Source organism: Myzus persicae, unplaced genomic scaffold (assembly GCF_001856785.1).
Source record: "Myzus persicae strain clone G006 unplaced genomic scaffold, MPER_G0061.0, whole genome shotgun sequence".
Taxonomy (NCBI): Eukaryota; Metazoa; Arthropoda; class Insecta; order Hemiptera; family Aphididae; genus Myzus; species Myzus persicae.
Window position 1 is genome coordinate 272,318 of NW_019103602.1, and position 13,315 is coordinate 285,632.

At 39.2% G+C, this 13,315-nt stretch overlaps 1 protein-coding gene across 1 annotated transcript in view; it reads left to right on the forward strand.

The window, feature by feature from the left end:
• Positions 1 to 405: 405 nt before the first annotated feature.
• The window catches only part of LOC111034836, a 51,496-nt gene continuing 38,586 nt past the window's right edge, over positions 406 to 13,315 (forward strand). Inside the window, exons 1-2 of the mRNA XM_022316228.1 lie at positions 406 to 1,377; positions 12,602 to 13,105. Coding sequence (XP_022171920.1) covers positions 1,111 to 1,377; positions 12,602 to 13,105 — 771 coding nt within the window. The 5' untranslated portion in view covers positions 406 to 1,110. The remainder of the gene's footprint in view (positions 1,378 to 12,601; positions 13,106 to 13,315) is intronic.

A 13,315-nucleotide genomic window follows, 5' to 3' on the forward strand; every position in this document is an offset into this window, starting at 1 on the left:
CTAAATAGATCGGTACATTACACGGCAAACCGAATCTCTCCTCTCGCCGCCACCGCTTCGACATTTATTCGCCGTCGTGATCTAGCGGGCGGCCTCGGGCATTGCCTCGTAGCCGCCGCCGCCGCCGCCGCCGATGACGACGACCACCGCGACGCGCGCCCGCGAGCCGGTGACCGGCATCGCCGCCGCCGCAGCCGCGAGGCTACCCTCCACACCGCCACCGCTCGCACACCGCAGTCTCGTTATACTCCCACCACCGCCGGCATCGTCGCCACCACCAACGGCCACCGCCACCACCACCACCACCACCACCACTGCCGCCGCCGCCACCACTACTACTACGACTACTACTACTATTTACTACACACTATTCTACTACCAGAAGCACTGCGCCGCTCCGGGCTCTGATACTCCCGCCGCTTTTTGCCCGTGGTCAGACGTTTGCCGCCGCCACCGCCGCCGCTGTGCCTCTAGCAAGAGCCGTCCTGCCCGGCAGTGTATCACCACTTTTCACTAGTAGTAGGCGGTAGTCGTAGTGCACAGTTGTCATTGCCGCCGTGGTCGTGTGTCGTGTATGTTTTCCGATCGCGCGTGTGACAGACGAAAAACCGACTCGGTTTTATTTTTGCGTCGTTGATTTTTGTTTTTTCATATAACCCGAGAAGGTTGTCGATATATTGCCAATTGTTTTTTATCGTTTTCTCGAATCGGGCGAAATAATAATTTTTCGCTTCGTCGTCCCTGCAGACGACGTGCAGCATCGGTGCTCGTATATAACATTTCTCCTTTTTTTTTGTCGAGTTTTTAATTCTGTGCGCCGCGAAATCACGAAAAGTTTTTAGTGTACCGAACGAAACGTACAATATTGAACAAATACGGTAAAAAGCCACAAAACGTTTCTACCGAATATTAATTATTAACGTCATTCCGCCGCCGGCCGCCGCCGCCGCCGCCGCATGTGGAGGTTACACATGCGGCGGAATCGGCGACCGCCGCAGAGGAGCCCACCGGCGGGACGGCGATCTCTTCGTTGCCGTTGACACGCTCGTCGATTATCCGCTGCACCGCCGACGGGCACCACTGGCGCCCGAAGCAGACGCCACAGCCGCTATGGCCATCACCGCCGCCACGATCACCGCTGCCAGCAGCAGCAAATGGGTATGGCGGCCAAGATGGACCGGGTGGACGACGACTTCGCGGTGTCTTCCAACATTCTGCCATTGCGAGGGTCACGATGACTGCGAAACCGACGACTCACCACCCGCCGGCCATCCACGGCCGGTGCGCCGACGTACAAGGCAGCAGTCATCGTTCGGGCTGTCCAAGTTCGCGCTTGCCATCATCACTATGTTGATGATATTGGCCACTGCGATCGAGGTAAAGTGTAATTTTTTTTTAGAAATATTTTCTCACTACTCATATTGTAATAATTATACCGATATCGGCCGTGGAGTTGTCGTAATGTTAATTAATTATACATACGCACACTGCGATAAACCACGATGCAAACGTGATCAGAAAATTGATTTCAGCGAAAAAAATATCCCGAGATTTCAATTCAAATATAAATAGTATACTATTCTACAAACGCGCCGGCAAGAATAAAATACCATTCGGAACAAAATTCAAATTCAATAGACAAATGAAGTACTATATCATTTTGTTGATTTCGTTATACCTAAATACCTATAATCTCTATTATTCTATTAATAGTAGCATATTACATCATATTGTAACAATCTTTTATTCCAGAATTTTTTATTTACCATATGATATGCCATATATCATTAGATTACACAAGTTACAAAATTCCAATGGTCTATTTAGTCTTCCCTCCCCCCTTCAACAGGCGCCTTTGTAATTGTTTCATTTCAAGTCCGTTTCCGAATTTTATCCCGACCATTTTACTCATCTATATAGTACCTACGAAGCAATATAATCGTTTTTCCGACGCTTGTCGTGTCGTGGTAATGAATCCGTATAGGGACACCAATAATAATAATTATACTACACATATACATTATATGGAGGAGAGTACACGGCAATATAACAATAACGGCTGTACATTATTTTAGTATCGCATATGTATATTGTGTATTTACGACGACGACCGTCGGATATGAACTTTGCTCGTGACGACTTTTTTCGACACATTTAATTCCATTATTATTTTTTTTTTTTTTAATTTTATTGCTACGATAATCGAGCGTTATATTATTATTATATACCTATAATGCACGGCGTTTGTGACGTGTTTGACGCCGTGTAAATGACGTACGCGATATGTGCGCGGTTTATGTGGCACGCATTTACACGCGCGGTACCTATATATATACCTATAATATATATTTATATAAAAAAACTTATTTTTTTATAGTTCTCGTCGAATTGCAGACGCTATCCACGATTGCAATATATATCGTGTTTATGGGGGCGACGGGGTGGGGGGGCACGGCAAGTATATGTATACACTGGTCGTTTGACGACGGGTTCCCACGACTGTCGCCAGCCGTGTGTATTTAAATTAAACTAAATTAATATTTGTCGTAAATATCAATTACTGCTATCTCTATAGTTAGACATAATAATACAACGTGTATATTAGTATTATAATAGTGCGTACAAATAATAACAACAACAACAATAATAATTATAATATTTATAATAGGTAATAAGTATTTTGTTTCATGTAATACAATACATGTATTAGGTTTATACAAATATTATAGTGATAAATAATAATAGTACTTGTCTTAGTATTTACCACTCATATAGGCTGAAATAACTATGAATGGCGAATTTGGATGCTTGAGATACTCATAATATTGTTTATTTTATTGTTTTTCATATTATCTCCATATCTTAACGGTTGTCCTACTTTTTTTTTCAATTTCGATTTATCATTGTACTTAGGTATAATTATTGACTCTTGTAGACACAGTTCGGCGGCTCGATGACAGAACGAGGCGGCTACACACACAGATAATGTCTTTCGCCGCTGTCAACATTGTAGAGTGTGATTAGGTATACGCGTACACCCTGTTGTTATAATATTATAGATATCTGACGGGTGCGGTGGTGTGCAGTTTTCAGGGAGTGGCAGATCGATGTACATATAATGTGGATACGTGGGATCGGGCGGCTTGGTAGCCGATAGCTCTTTATAATATCATGGCTTATCTGTTTGTTTTAAAAATCAATGGTATAAGTAATCTGTGGTGTGTGACACCTGCACCGCCGGGGCCGAACGAGTATAATAATATGATGTGTGGCGGGTGTTTTTTTGTTTGCGTGTGTGCATTAAATAGTGTTGAGCGCCGTCGGCTGTAAGTAGATATGATTCTCGTACGTCCAATAATGTTGTTGTGCAGGCGTAATATTTTTCATTCATAATATTATAGGTATATTATGACTGTTACAAATTGTGAACATTTTTTTTTTTAAAAGTTTATTAAATTATATGTAAACATTGTCTTCCTACGTGGAATTTTAAAAAGTGAGATAAATATTGTTTTTCATAACAGTCTTATTGAAAGTCATCCGTACTGCACCGTATTTACGCATCTTTTCTTATTTAACCATCAGCAATTATTACAAAACAACTAGTTCGTAATTTTTATTTATTAATTCAAAAACTATTGTGTGTTATAATATAGTAACATAATGCATATAATTGATAATATATATATATTAAAGCATTTGTGTATGTATTAATAATGAGGGGTTGAGTTGAAACTGTCAATGGAGGGGTTTCGATAAGTAAGCCGCGATGCATGTTTGGGTGGTATTACATTTTTTTTAGAGCTCGTTTGAATGACATTTGACAACCTGTTTGAGTAACGAACCCATCGAAAGATGGGATAATAAGAAACCCTCTTAAAATTAATTTGTTTTTATAAGTTATCTACGTAAGTGCTTAAACTTTTTTCTCACTTGAAAATAATTTTGTATATATTAACTGGTTTGATTATAAATAGTAATATTATGATAGCTTTTTATTTTACCAATTACTAATATTTGAATAGAACTAGAGGTCTAAAAGTAGTTTAAATAAACCGATTATATTTTATTGGTATACAATTTTTGGTTATAACAGGTAGTTTTTACTAGTTTTAAAAACATTCAAATGTTGTGTACATATTATCAAAAAGGTGAATTAGGTAAATAAATCATAATTTCTCAAATTTTTAAGGTCTTATAATAATTTGTTTCATTCTTATACTTCGGTTAGTTTTTTTCACGTTCTTCAAGTGTAATTTATGACGATGCTAACCGTGCTTTTGTTGTCTCCGTCTTACAAACGTATGATACAAACAATTTTCGTTCACTATAGTTTCACTTGTGTGCTGATGTTACTTGTTTGTTTTAATATTAGAGTAAAACTTAAAGGTAAGAAGTTTAAGCGTTGGCTTTTATTTAATGTTTCAATTTTCAAGCGAGATATAATTATTTTTAAAATTTGAGATTTCACATATTCATATTTTGCTTGCAAATTAAAATATTAAAAAATCACTGATGAAGTTCTGAAAAATAAACGTTAATCTTAATTTATATATTTCAAGAGTTTTGATTTTTTTATTGTTTATTGTACATAATTGTTACACAATGGTTAAATAGTTGAATCACTTATGCAATATGATGGAATATGCTTATCACATTTTTTCTATTAGAAAATTAACATTATGCTATATGCATAATAGAAAAAAAAATGATAACAGATATACATAATTTTTATTTACATGAATAATTTTAGGAAGAGGGCATCCAGTAATGAAACCCAAACTTTTCACCTTAACCGTGAACTTTTATTGAAATTGTTAAACAATATAGTTTTGACATTTTATTATCGGTTGTTGGTTATGTTTTTCATCTCAAATATTATTTTTTGAAATCAGTCTGCTTGATTTATTAATATATCATAATATTACCTCAATGGTGAATTGGGCTGAACAATATAAAATTGTATTTATTTTTGTATTAATTTATTAATATTGCACAATATGTAATGTAATTAATTATTCTTGAATTTTTTTTTGGCCAATAAATATTATCTTACCTTTTATTATAAAAATAAATATATAATAAACTAATACTTAATTATTAAAATAAATATTGATTTTTCATGGAATTTTATCATTTTTTATGAATTCAATTTCGTGAGTACTATATTGTTAAAATATATTTACTTAGTGATTTTATTATTTTATTGAAAATAAAATGTCTAATCTCATTTTATACTATCAGTCTGGTATATTGATACCATTATAACTATAGGTCCGGGGGTAATCACATTTTTCCGGATTCTATTTACTGTTCATTGAAGCGCGCATACGATTAGTTGAGCTTATAATTTTATATTAATTTTTGTCAATTTTCTGTTAAATAATTATCTGATTATTGAAATTAGTAAACAACTGTACAGCCTGTATAAAGAAGTGTTGTGTATCTGGTTATAGTGTATATATTATCCTACTATAGAATTCATATTTATACATTTTATACATAATATATTATATTTAAAATTGAGATTACAATATACTTGGGTAAAGAAAAATCGTTTTTGTTGAACATACGTCTTCGTTACCTAACGTAAATAAAATATAGGTAATTTATTAGTGTTTACTATATTTCCCATTTTATTGGTACCTAACTCGAAGAAAAACTTTTAACTATTGCTGATTTATTTTGGTAGGTAGGTGACTATTTTAAGTGTATAGATCTTGGATATATTTTCCTACTTCGATATGTTTTTGAACTTTAGAGTGTGAAAATATTAACGGGAATAGTTAGAATGTTATAGATGGACAGGGAACGTATTGTTTTACAAATGCTGAGTGGACAAATTTGAATTTATCTGTTAGATTAACGTTTATTAATCTGCGTTTCCAAAGTATCTGCGGCTCTAAAATTTAGGAAGTTCTTTAAATCTGGAAGTAGTGAGCGAAATATATATAATTTCTGTGTTAGTATAACTCTAGTATAGCCAGTATAGGTGCTGTATAATAATATATTATCGCCCCTCTTTGGACCTGAATGGTGTTTGGTCGCTATATTTTTGTTAAAACTTGTATCGTGGGGTCAACCGGACGTTTTTCCCGAACATCGTCTGGAGGACTATATACTCGTATTATAATATACCGCCGTGTAAGTCGTGTTTGGCCGCGTCACATAACATATTATAGTCGACCCATTCGTATAGAGGTATATTATTAATTTATACCTATTTATATACGTCGCTGCCTCCGATACTTGAGTTTTTTTTCTTCAAAAGTTTCGGTTATTATTATACACGCACACGGCGATAGCGACTTGATACGCAAAACAGTGTACCTAAATCTCGCGTGAATTTCATCCCGAACAGCCGCTGTATATAATTACGCGCACTGGCTGTGCGTGTTGTTTTTTTTTTGCGCGAAACAAATTCGTGTGTATAATAATAATTATTATTTCGGTCGATAAAACGTTTACACATACACACACATACACACGCACACACTAACTCATACACACACACACTTAAACATGCACGCACACACACACTCGTACAAACACACTCGCGCACATGCACACACGCTTAACCGTACTTGCGTACCGGTTCAGTCAGGTGGCAGTATTTTCCCGCGATCGTTTAATAAATTTCTATACAACCGTCGACCACGTACCTTCTCTCACTGTATGATAATAGGTAGGTACCCATAGCAGCAGCAGCAGCATCATCATCAGCGACAGCGGTTCCCGCAAACTAGGTTTCTATCTAGTCCCCGTTGGCTCGTTATAACAATGTAGAGTGAATAAATTTATATTTTATAACAAACGGCGTATATATAGATACCTATATACCTATACGTGTACCCAATGGGTACAGTTGTAGTGCACTCACCGGTGGCGTAACTAGACGTTGATATATATACCTACCCGTGATGGCTAAACATTTAGATGCTCCCTGCTCCCCTCCCCCCGACCCCATCGATCACCGCCGTGAAGTATAAAAAGGTATCCTGTTAGCGTATATGGATCATGGACATTAGAGTACTCTATTAGAACACTATTGTGTTCGCGGCAAAGATATGTGTACAGATACAGACGCATAAATATATATAGATTAGTTACATTGCGGGCTGCTGCGATGGATGTTATCTCTGCGTGTGCCGACCGTCGCGACACGATCGTCGTGAAAGATATACAAAAGAGATTTCTTAAATAACCCGTTCATATATGTATAGTATATTATTACGTTACACGCGTATGATAATACTTCAACAAATACACCCTATGCAAAACCGAAACGTATATTTCGTATATTTTTCAGTGGGTACCTTTATTATATTACGTGAATTGTTTCAACTAACAATATAATAATCATTGTAAATCCACATCAAACGCGGATAGTCAAAAAAAAAAAAAATAAAGTAAAAAAACCTAAAACGGATCTTGCGGTTGGGCCCTATAGGTCTTCAGGGCCTAGTAAAAGCGTCGCGCCAGTCATGCACTCGTGCCACCCTAAATGTACTATTGTGTTACAGCACTGGTACATGCGCGCGATGTTTCGTCAGGACACGTGTAAATATATTATATTATATCACGGCAGGGGAACGACGAAGACCCTCCTCGGCCGTCGGCATACGATTTCAGGATCCACAATAATATCGAGTATAAATGTATATTGTATAGTCAACTCAATAGTGTTATAATCTACGAGCGATAATATAACAATTGTCGACGGCTGTTGTTTTTCTTTCTCGCCGTCGGGATCGCTGAAAACTTTCGGCAAAACTTTAAGTTTCATCACTGGAACATATAACTAACATTGTATTTTATTATACAGTTTAGTGCGCGGTGTAAAATAAAGTAAATTCAAAGTTTGCAAATCACGCGATACGTTAAAAACGCTCTTCACGCTCGCGCCGCGCGCTTTGCCGGCGAAAGACGGTTGCAACAGGGTGGGATGACGCACGCGCGCTGTCCGCTGTCAACGGCCGCGGTGGCCGTCGACGCGGTTGCGGGGGGAGTGACTTTCGTTCTGTCGTCTCACGGCCAGCGCTGTAACTTTTCGCCAGGCCGCGTCCGCGGTATACGCGCATCGTCACGCCGCCCAAGCCCCGCCCAGACGCGGTGGTACCGTCGAAATGTTCGTGTACCGCAGCGGTGTTAAGCCCGGCCCTCTTCCCCGCCGCCTCGATACTCCGGCCGTGTTTTACGCGCAGTCGCCGTGTATATATCGCGTTATTATTATTATTATTATTATTATTAGGTACCTTATTATATACCTTCTATTATTCTAAAAAAAATGTATTCCATTTATTTCTGTTCTATTCTCACGTCGTCGACTCAGAAGCGGTGAGTGGGGTGGTGGGTGGAGGGCGGCGTATTTATTCGTCTCGCCTATTACACACGTCATTGCGTTTCGCCCGTACCTATGCAACCCCACTCACGGCCAGACCATCGCTCCCGCCGTTCGTTTTGCCGCTTTTTACATTATACTTTGGACGGACACGCATAGTTATATTCTCCGATTTTCCACGGTCCGCCGCCGTCCTCGAAAATCATTCGTAATACTCGCTACTGCACGCGCGTGTACATAATATATATGCACGCATTGTAGAGTGTACCAAGACGACGACGGTATATTATGTATAATATTATAAATAATGATATCGAGAACGCGAATCGTCGTTCCTATATGCATAATATATAGCTCTATACCACGGTATATGTCCACTCTTGCAATGTGTACGCATACCTACGACGTCCACGTACAAACGCAGCGAAATTCGGTTAAACGTCGTGTATACGACGACATCGTTTTCTATATAATGCAATGTATAAAAATATATAATAACACGGTATAATAATATATTATATTATATCGCTGTGATGTGCGCGCAAGTTTCCTGCCGAGTCGTGACGAATAATAATATACGAGTCGCGCGGGGGACGGTGAGGAGAAGGAGGTGGAGGTGGAGGAGGTGTACGCAGCAGCAGCGGAGAGATGGATTGCCGAGCGAGAGCTTGTGAATATACCTATACAAGCGCGAGCGCGCGCGCGCGCGTCTACACGCGTTACGTGGGCGGCGGACGTGGTGGCACGCACGCCGGGACCGCGTGGCAGCCGCCGCAACGCGGCTGACCGGCCGGCACGCAACCCGTTGTCGTCGTCGTCGTCGTCGTCGTCGTCGTGTATAGGCCATGTCTTCGTGCGCCAACACCAGACACACTGCGCTCACACACACACGCACACGACTTCATACACAAAACCCCTCACGACGAAGTGCATTTTTTTCCTATACCACGCAAAAACGTAATAATAATAATAATAATAATAATAATAACGCGATTAATATGGCGGTCTAGCTTGCGTGTTCATAGGTTAGGATGATTGTTTGAACGACGGCAAAGGAGAGGTTCACGCGATTGTCGGCGGAAAATATATTTTATAGTTATACTCACGGAGACATATTTTTACGTTTTATTTAATATACATATTAGATATAATATAATAAATATAGTTACGAACACCACATATATATGATATATGTATAGTTATATTATTATAATTAGTGCATTACGAGCGTATTTTATACCTACAAAAAACTGGATGACATTTCGCAGCAACAAATTTTTTTTTTACTCGAAAACGCCATCATTGTCGTCGTCACGCCGCGCAAATATTGTATCCAGTAATAGATCGCGTGTGATTTCCCGCACAGACACGCGCGGGCTGGGTAGGTACCATGGTACCTACAGAGGAGAGATCTGGTCGTGCGGGGCGATATTTTTTTCCATTGCCTCCCCGACCACCCCGCTTATCATGGCAGTGAGAATTTACGTGTAACAAATGGCTAGCACGTCGCACACACTATATACATATATATATATATATATTATGCATGACGTTGATGATGATGATGATGACGACGACGTCGATCCGTTTAGCGTGCGTCGGTGATCGACAACGACGAGACAAATCACTCGATCATTTATCATTTTAATTTTCATTATTATCGCGCGTGAGTGTATTTGTGTGAGCTCGTTCGTCGCGTCGTCACGTATAACAATCGTTTTCGTGCCCCCCCTGTCCGCGTCCTGCCACCGATGACCCGAAATAAAGTATCTGACAATGGACATGCACTTAGTTATTGTGTTCGCGCGCGCGCTTCGTTGTATTTATGTGCAGAGGCCTGCAGGTAGTGTCGGACGACCTTATAAGCGATAATTAGTTATATTATATTGTAATGGTGTGGTATTGAGTTCGTTTTATGCACAGTTTAAATAGGAACCTACCTATAATATATGTAGTAGCAGGGACCGGATACCGTAAGCATATTGTAACTGATGACATACCTGTCCACTATAATTAGAATTATTCCTGAATAAACAAACACGAAAGGACCAAAAAGTGTTTTTACGAGTGTACGACCGCGAGTGTTATATAGTATTATAAGTATTGTAACAATAAGTGATTGAAGCGACTTTTAATTAGCACAGTTTAATATATAATAATGGCTCTAGCCTGCGGATTTTCTATTGAAAATATAATGTATTTTTGATCACCTATTCTTCGTCTATTTATTTTTGACAAAGATAATTTACATGGAATTTCTGAATTAAGGACAGGAAATGTGCCTAGTATATTTGTGTACACTGCAGAACTTAAATGAGTATCTACAGTAGAAAATGCGGATGCCTATGAAGGCAGTATAGGTATTGTTGATGATATAAACAATATACTTTCCAGCTTTTTGTACATAAATACAAAAAGATCCAAAAGATATAATGGCAATTAAAAGGTTATCATTTATATTAATTACCAATTTGCTGTATAATATAAACAATTATATTCTATTTGAAGTGTTTATTAATGTTCTTTTGATCACACACATTCTCAAACCGATTGTATTCATGAAATGTAGTGCGCCAGAATAACGCACACAGAGTACAATCTATTAGGCAGTTAAATATCGTTGTATACCTTCATAGTTAAATTTAGTTCTATTAATTAAAGTATAGTTATACATATTATCTCGTGTCATGTTTATATTTTAATTATTTTTAAATCAGTCGGCTAATAACCTAACATCTTACAAATTGACGTTTAATCCGTGTGAATATGTGTGCGGTGTTAACATAATATAATAAAAACCCAAAACATAAAATCTTAATTAACACTTTACCTAACTGCCGTCTGCCACAAAAAGGTACTCCTGCACCACCTACCTCGTCATTAGCGTAACAATATGGAGTTTCATGAGAAACTATTTCGGCGCCGCCGCCGCCATACAGCGCATTATTAATCATCTCTGTCTTCGTGTCGTACGGCTCACACGTATATGGCTATATGCGCGGTGGCGAAACGCCGATTATTCGAATTATCGGAGCCGCCGCCCCGACGGGCTAACGGATTTGATGCCCGCGGGGATATGCGGCGGAAACGATATAATTATACCACCCCCACCCGTTACCATCATCAACGAAAGATGAGAATTTAGAGTCCGAAGGAGGTGCAGGTTGATGTATGTGCGTGCACCTTATTACATATAATATAAGTTTATAAAACATAATGTTCAGCAGTGCTCTCAATTCAAAATATTACATATACCTATACGCCGTGTCCTACGTGACGCGGATGATGACATGAAAAACAAAACAACTTTATATTCGTTCGTTCGCGCGACAAACAGCATAGTCAGAACAGAATTTGATCGCGTTCGCCGCGTTCACCGAGTTCAAGCAGGACATAACAATAAGGTTACATGTTGCATACGGTATCTCTTTAAAAAAAAATCTCCTTCAATCTGTTTAGGCGTAATACAAATTATTTTCCTTGCACTGCGTCTGCCATGTGCCCTTTTATAGTATTCTGATTGGCCGTTGCAATCATGGCATAATTCATTAAACACTCTCTACATTCAATTTCTAGAGTTGCGGGGAGAGCTCAACTTTTGGACACGACACGACATCTAACTTGACTCGGCTTACATACTAATTTGAATAGCGATTTTTGTTCTCCGAAGTATTACCACTAAACCACGATATCAACCGTATATACATACACAAGCACACGTACATACATAGATACATTATTACTGTCGTTGTTTTCTCACATATTATAATAGACTTTCACAATAGTTGCTAGATAGTCGAATTGCATAATCATGGTATACAGGGTACAATTGACACCAGGATGATACGATCGACCGAATATTATACTTAACTGGCTACACCGATACGACTATTATTGTTATTAGAGTTTAGAACGGATTAAAAAGATGACGTTTGATGGTCATAACAATGACGTATATTGTTATATTCGTATAAACGTATAGTACGACCGACTGTACCATTACCACCTACCTACTTATAGGGACGTATGACGGCTGATCGAGCGAACTGATTGGTAAGTCCGTTGTCGGTTGCCGTCCCCGCGTTGCCCTCTATGTCTTGTTATTGTTGTTGTTATTGTTGTTGTTATTGTTGTTGTTATTATTGCTGTTAAATTATACAACTTATATGACGTATATTATAATCATGGAACATACTAATACCTGTATCACATTAAAATATGGTAAATGATTGATTTTCTTAACGTTTTACACGCATTCAGGATGTTCGGGCACTGGGATTTTTTGAGCTGCAAATACTGGAGATCGAAAATTACCGCGGCCAACTGGCCACGGGAGAGTGTTGTGGCAGCGATTCCTCGTCGTCCACCCAACAGCAATCGTCATCGGCACAGCGCAACACGTTGCAGTGTACCGGTGCACCGCAGTGCAACACACTATTCCAAGTGTGCTTGCGCGAGTACCAGAGCCGACAACAGCAGCAGCAGCCAGCGGGTGGGTCGTCCTCGTCCGCGTTGGCCGGTGGCAGGGTGGTCATCGGGGAAGACGATTCGTCAGCCGCGGGTTCCAATCACCACCAAACTCCCAACTCGCACCTACACCACTGCTCCTTCGGTAATGTCACCAGCCCCGTGCTCGGCGGAAACTCGTTTACGCTTGGCGGTGACGCTGCGGCTGCAGTTCCGGACACCAATTCACCCGCAGACGTCAGCAATCGTGGCGCTGCCGGCGGAAACCTGGCATTACAGTTTACCTTCAGCTGGACGGTCAGTATTTTTATACTTTTTATATTTGTTTGTTATATTTATTTGTTTGTTTATAATTCATAGTGTTATTATTATTATTTTCGGGGCTTGTAAGTCCGTGTCAATCTCGCCAAGTTAGCGGTAAACCCGAAATATACATAGTATATAGTGTATAGTATATACCTTATACCTATAGGCTATAATTAAATTAACGTAATTTTATTTTGACTA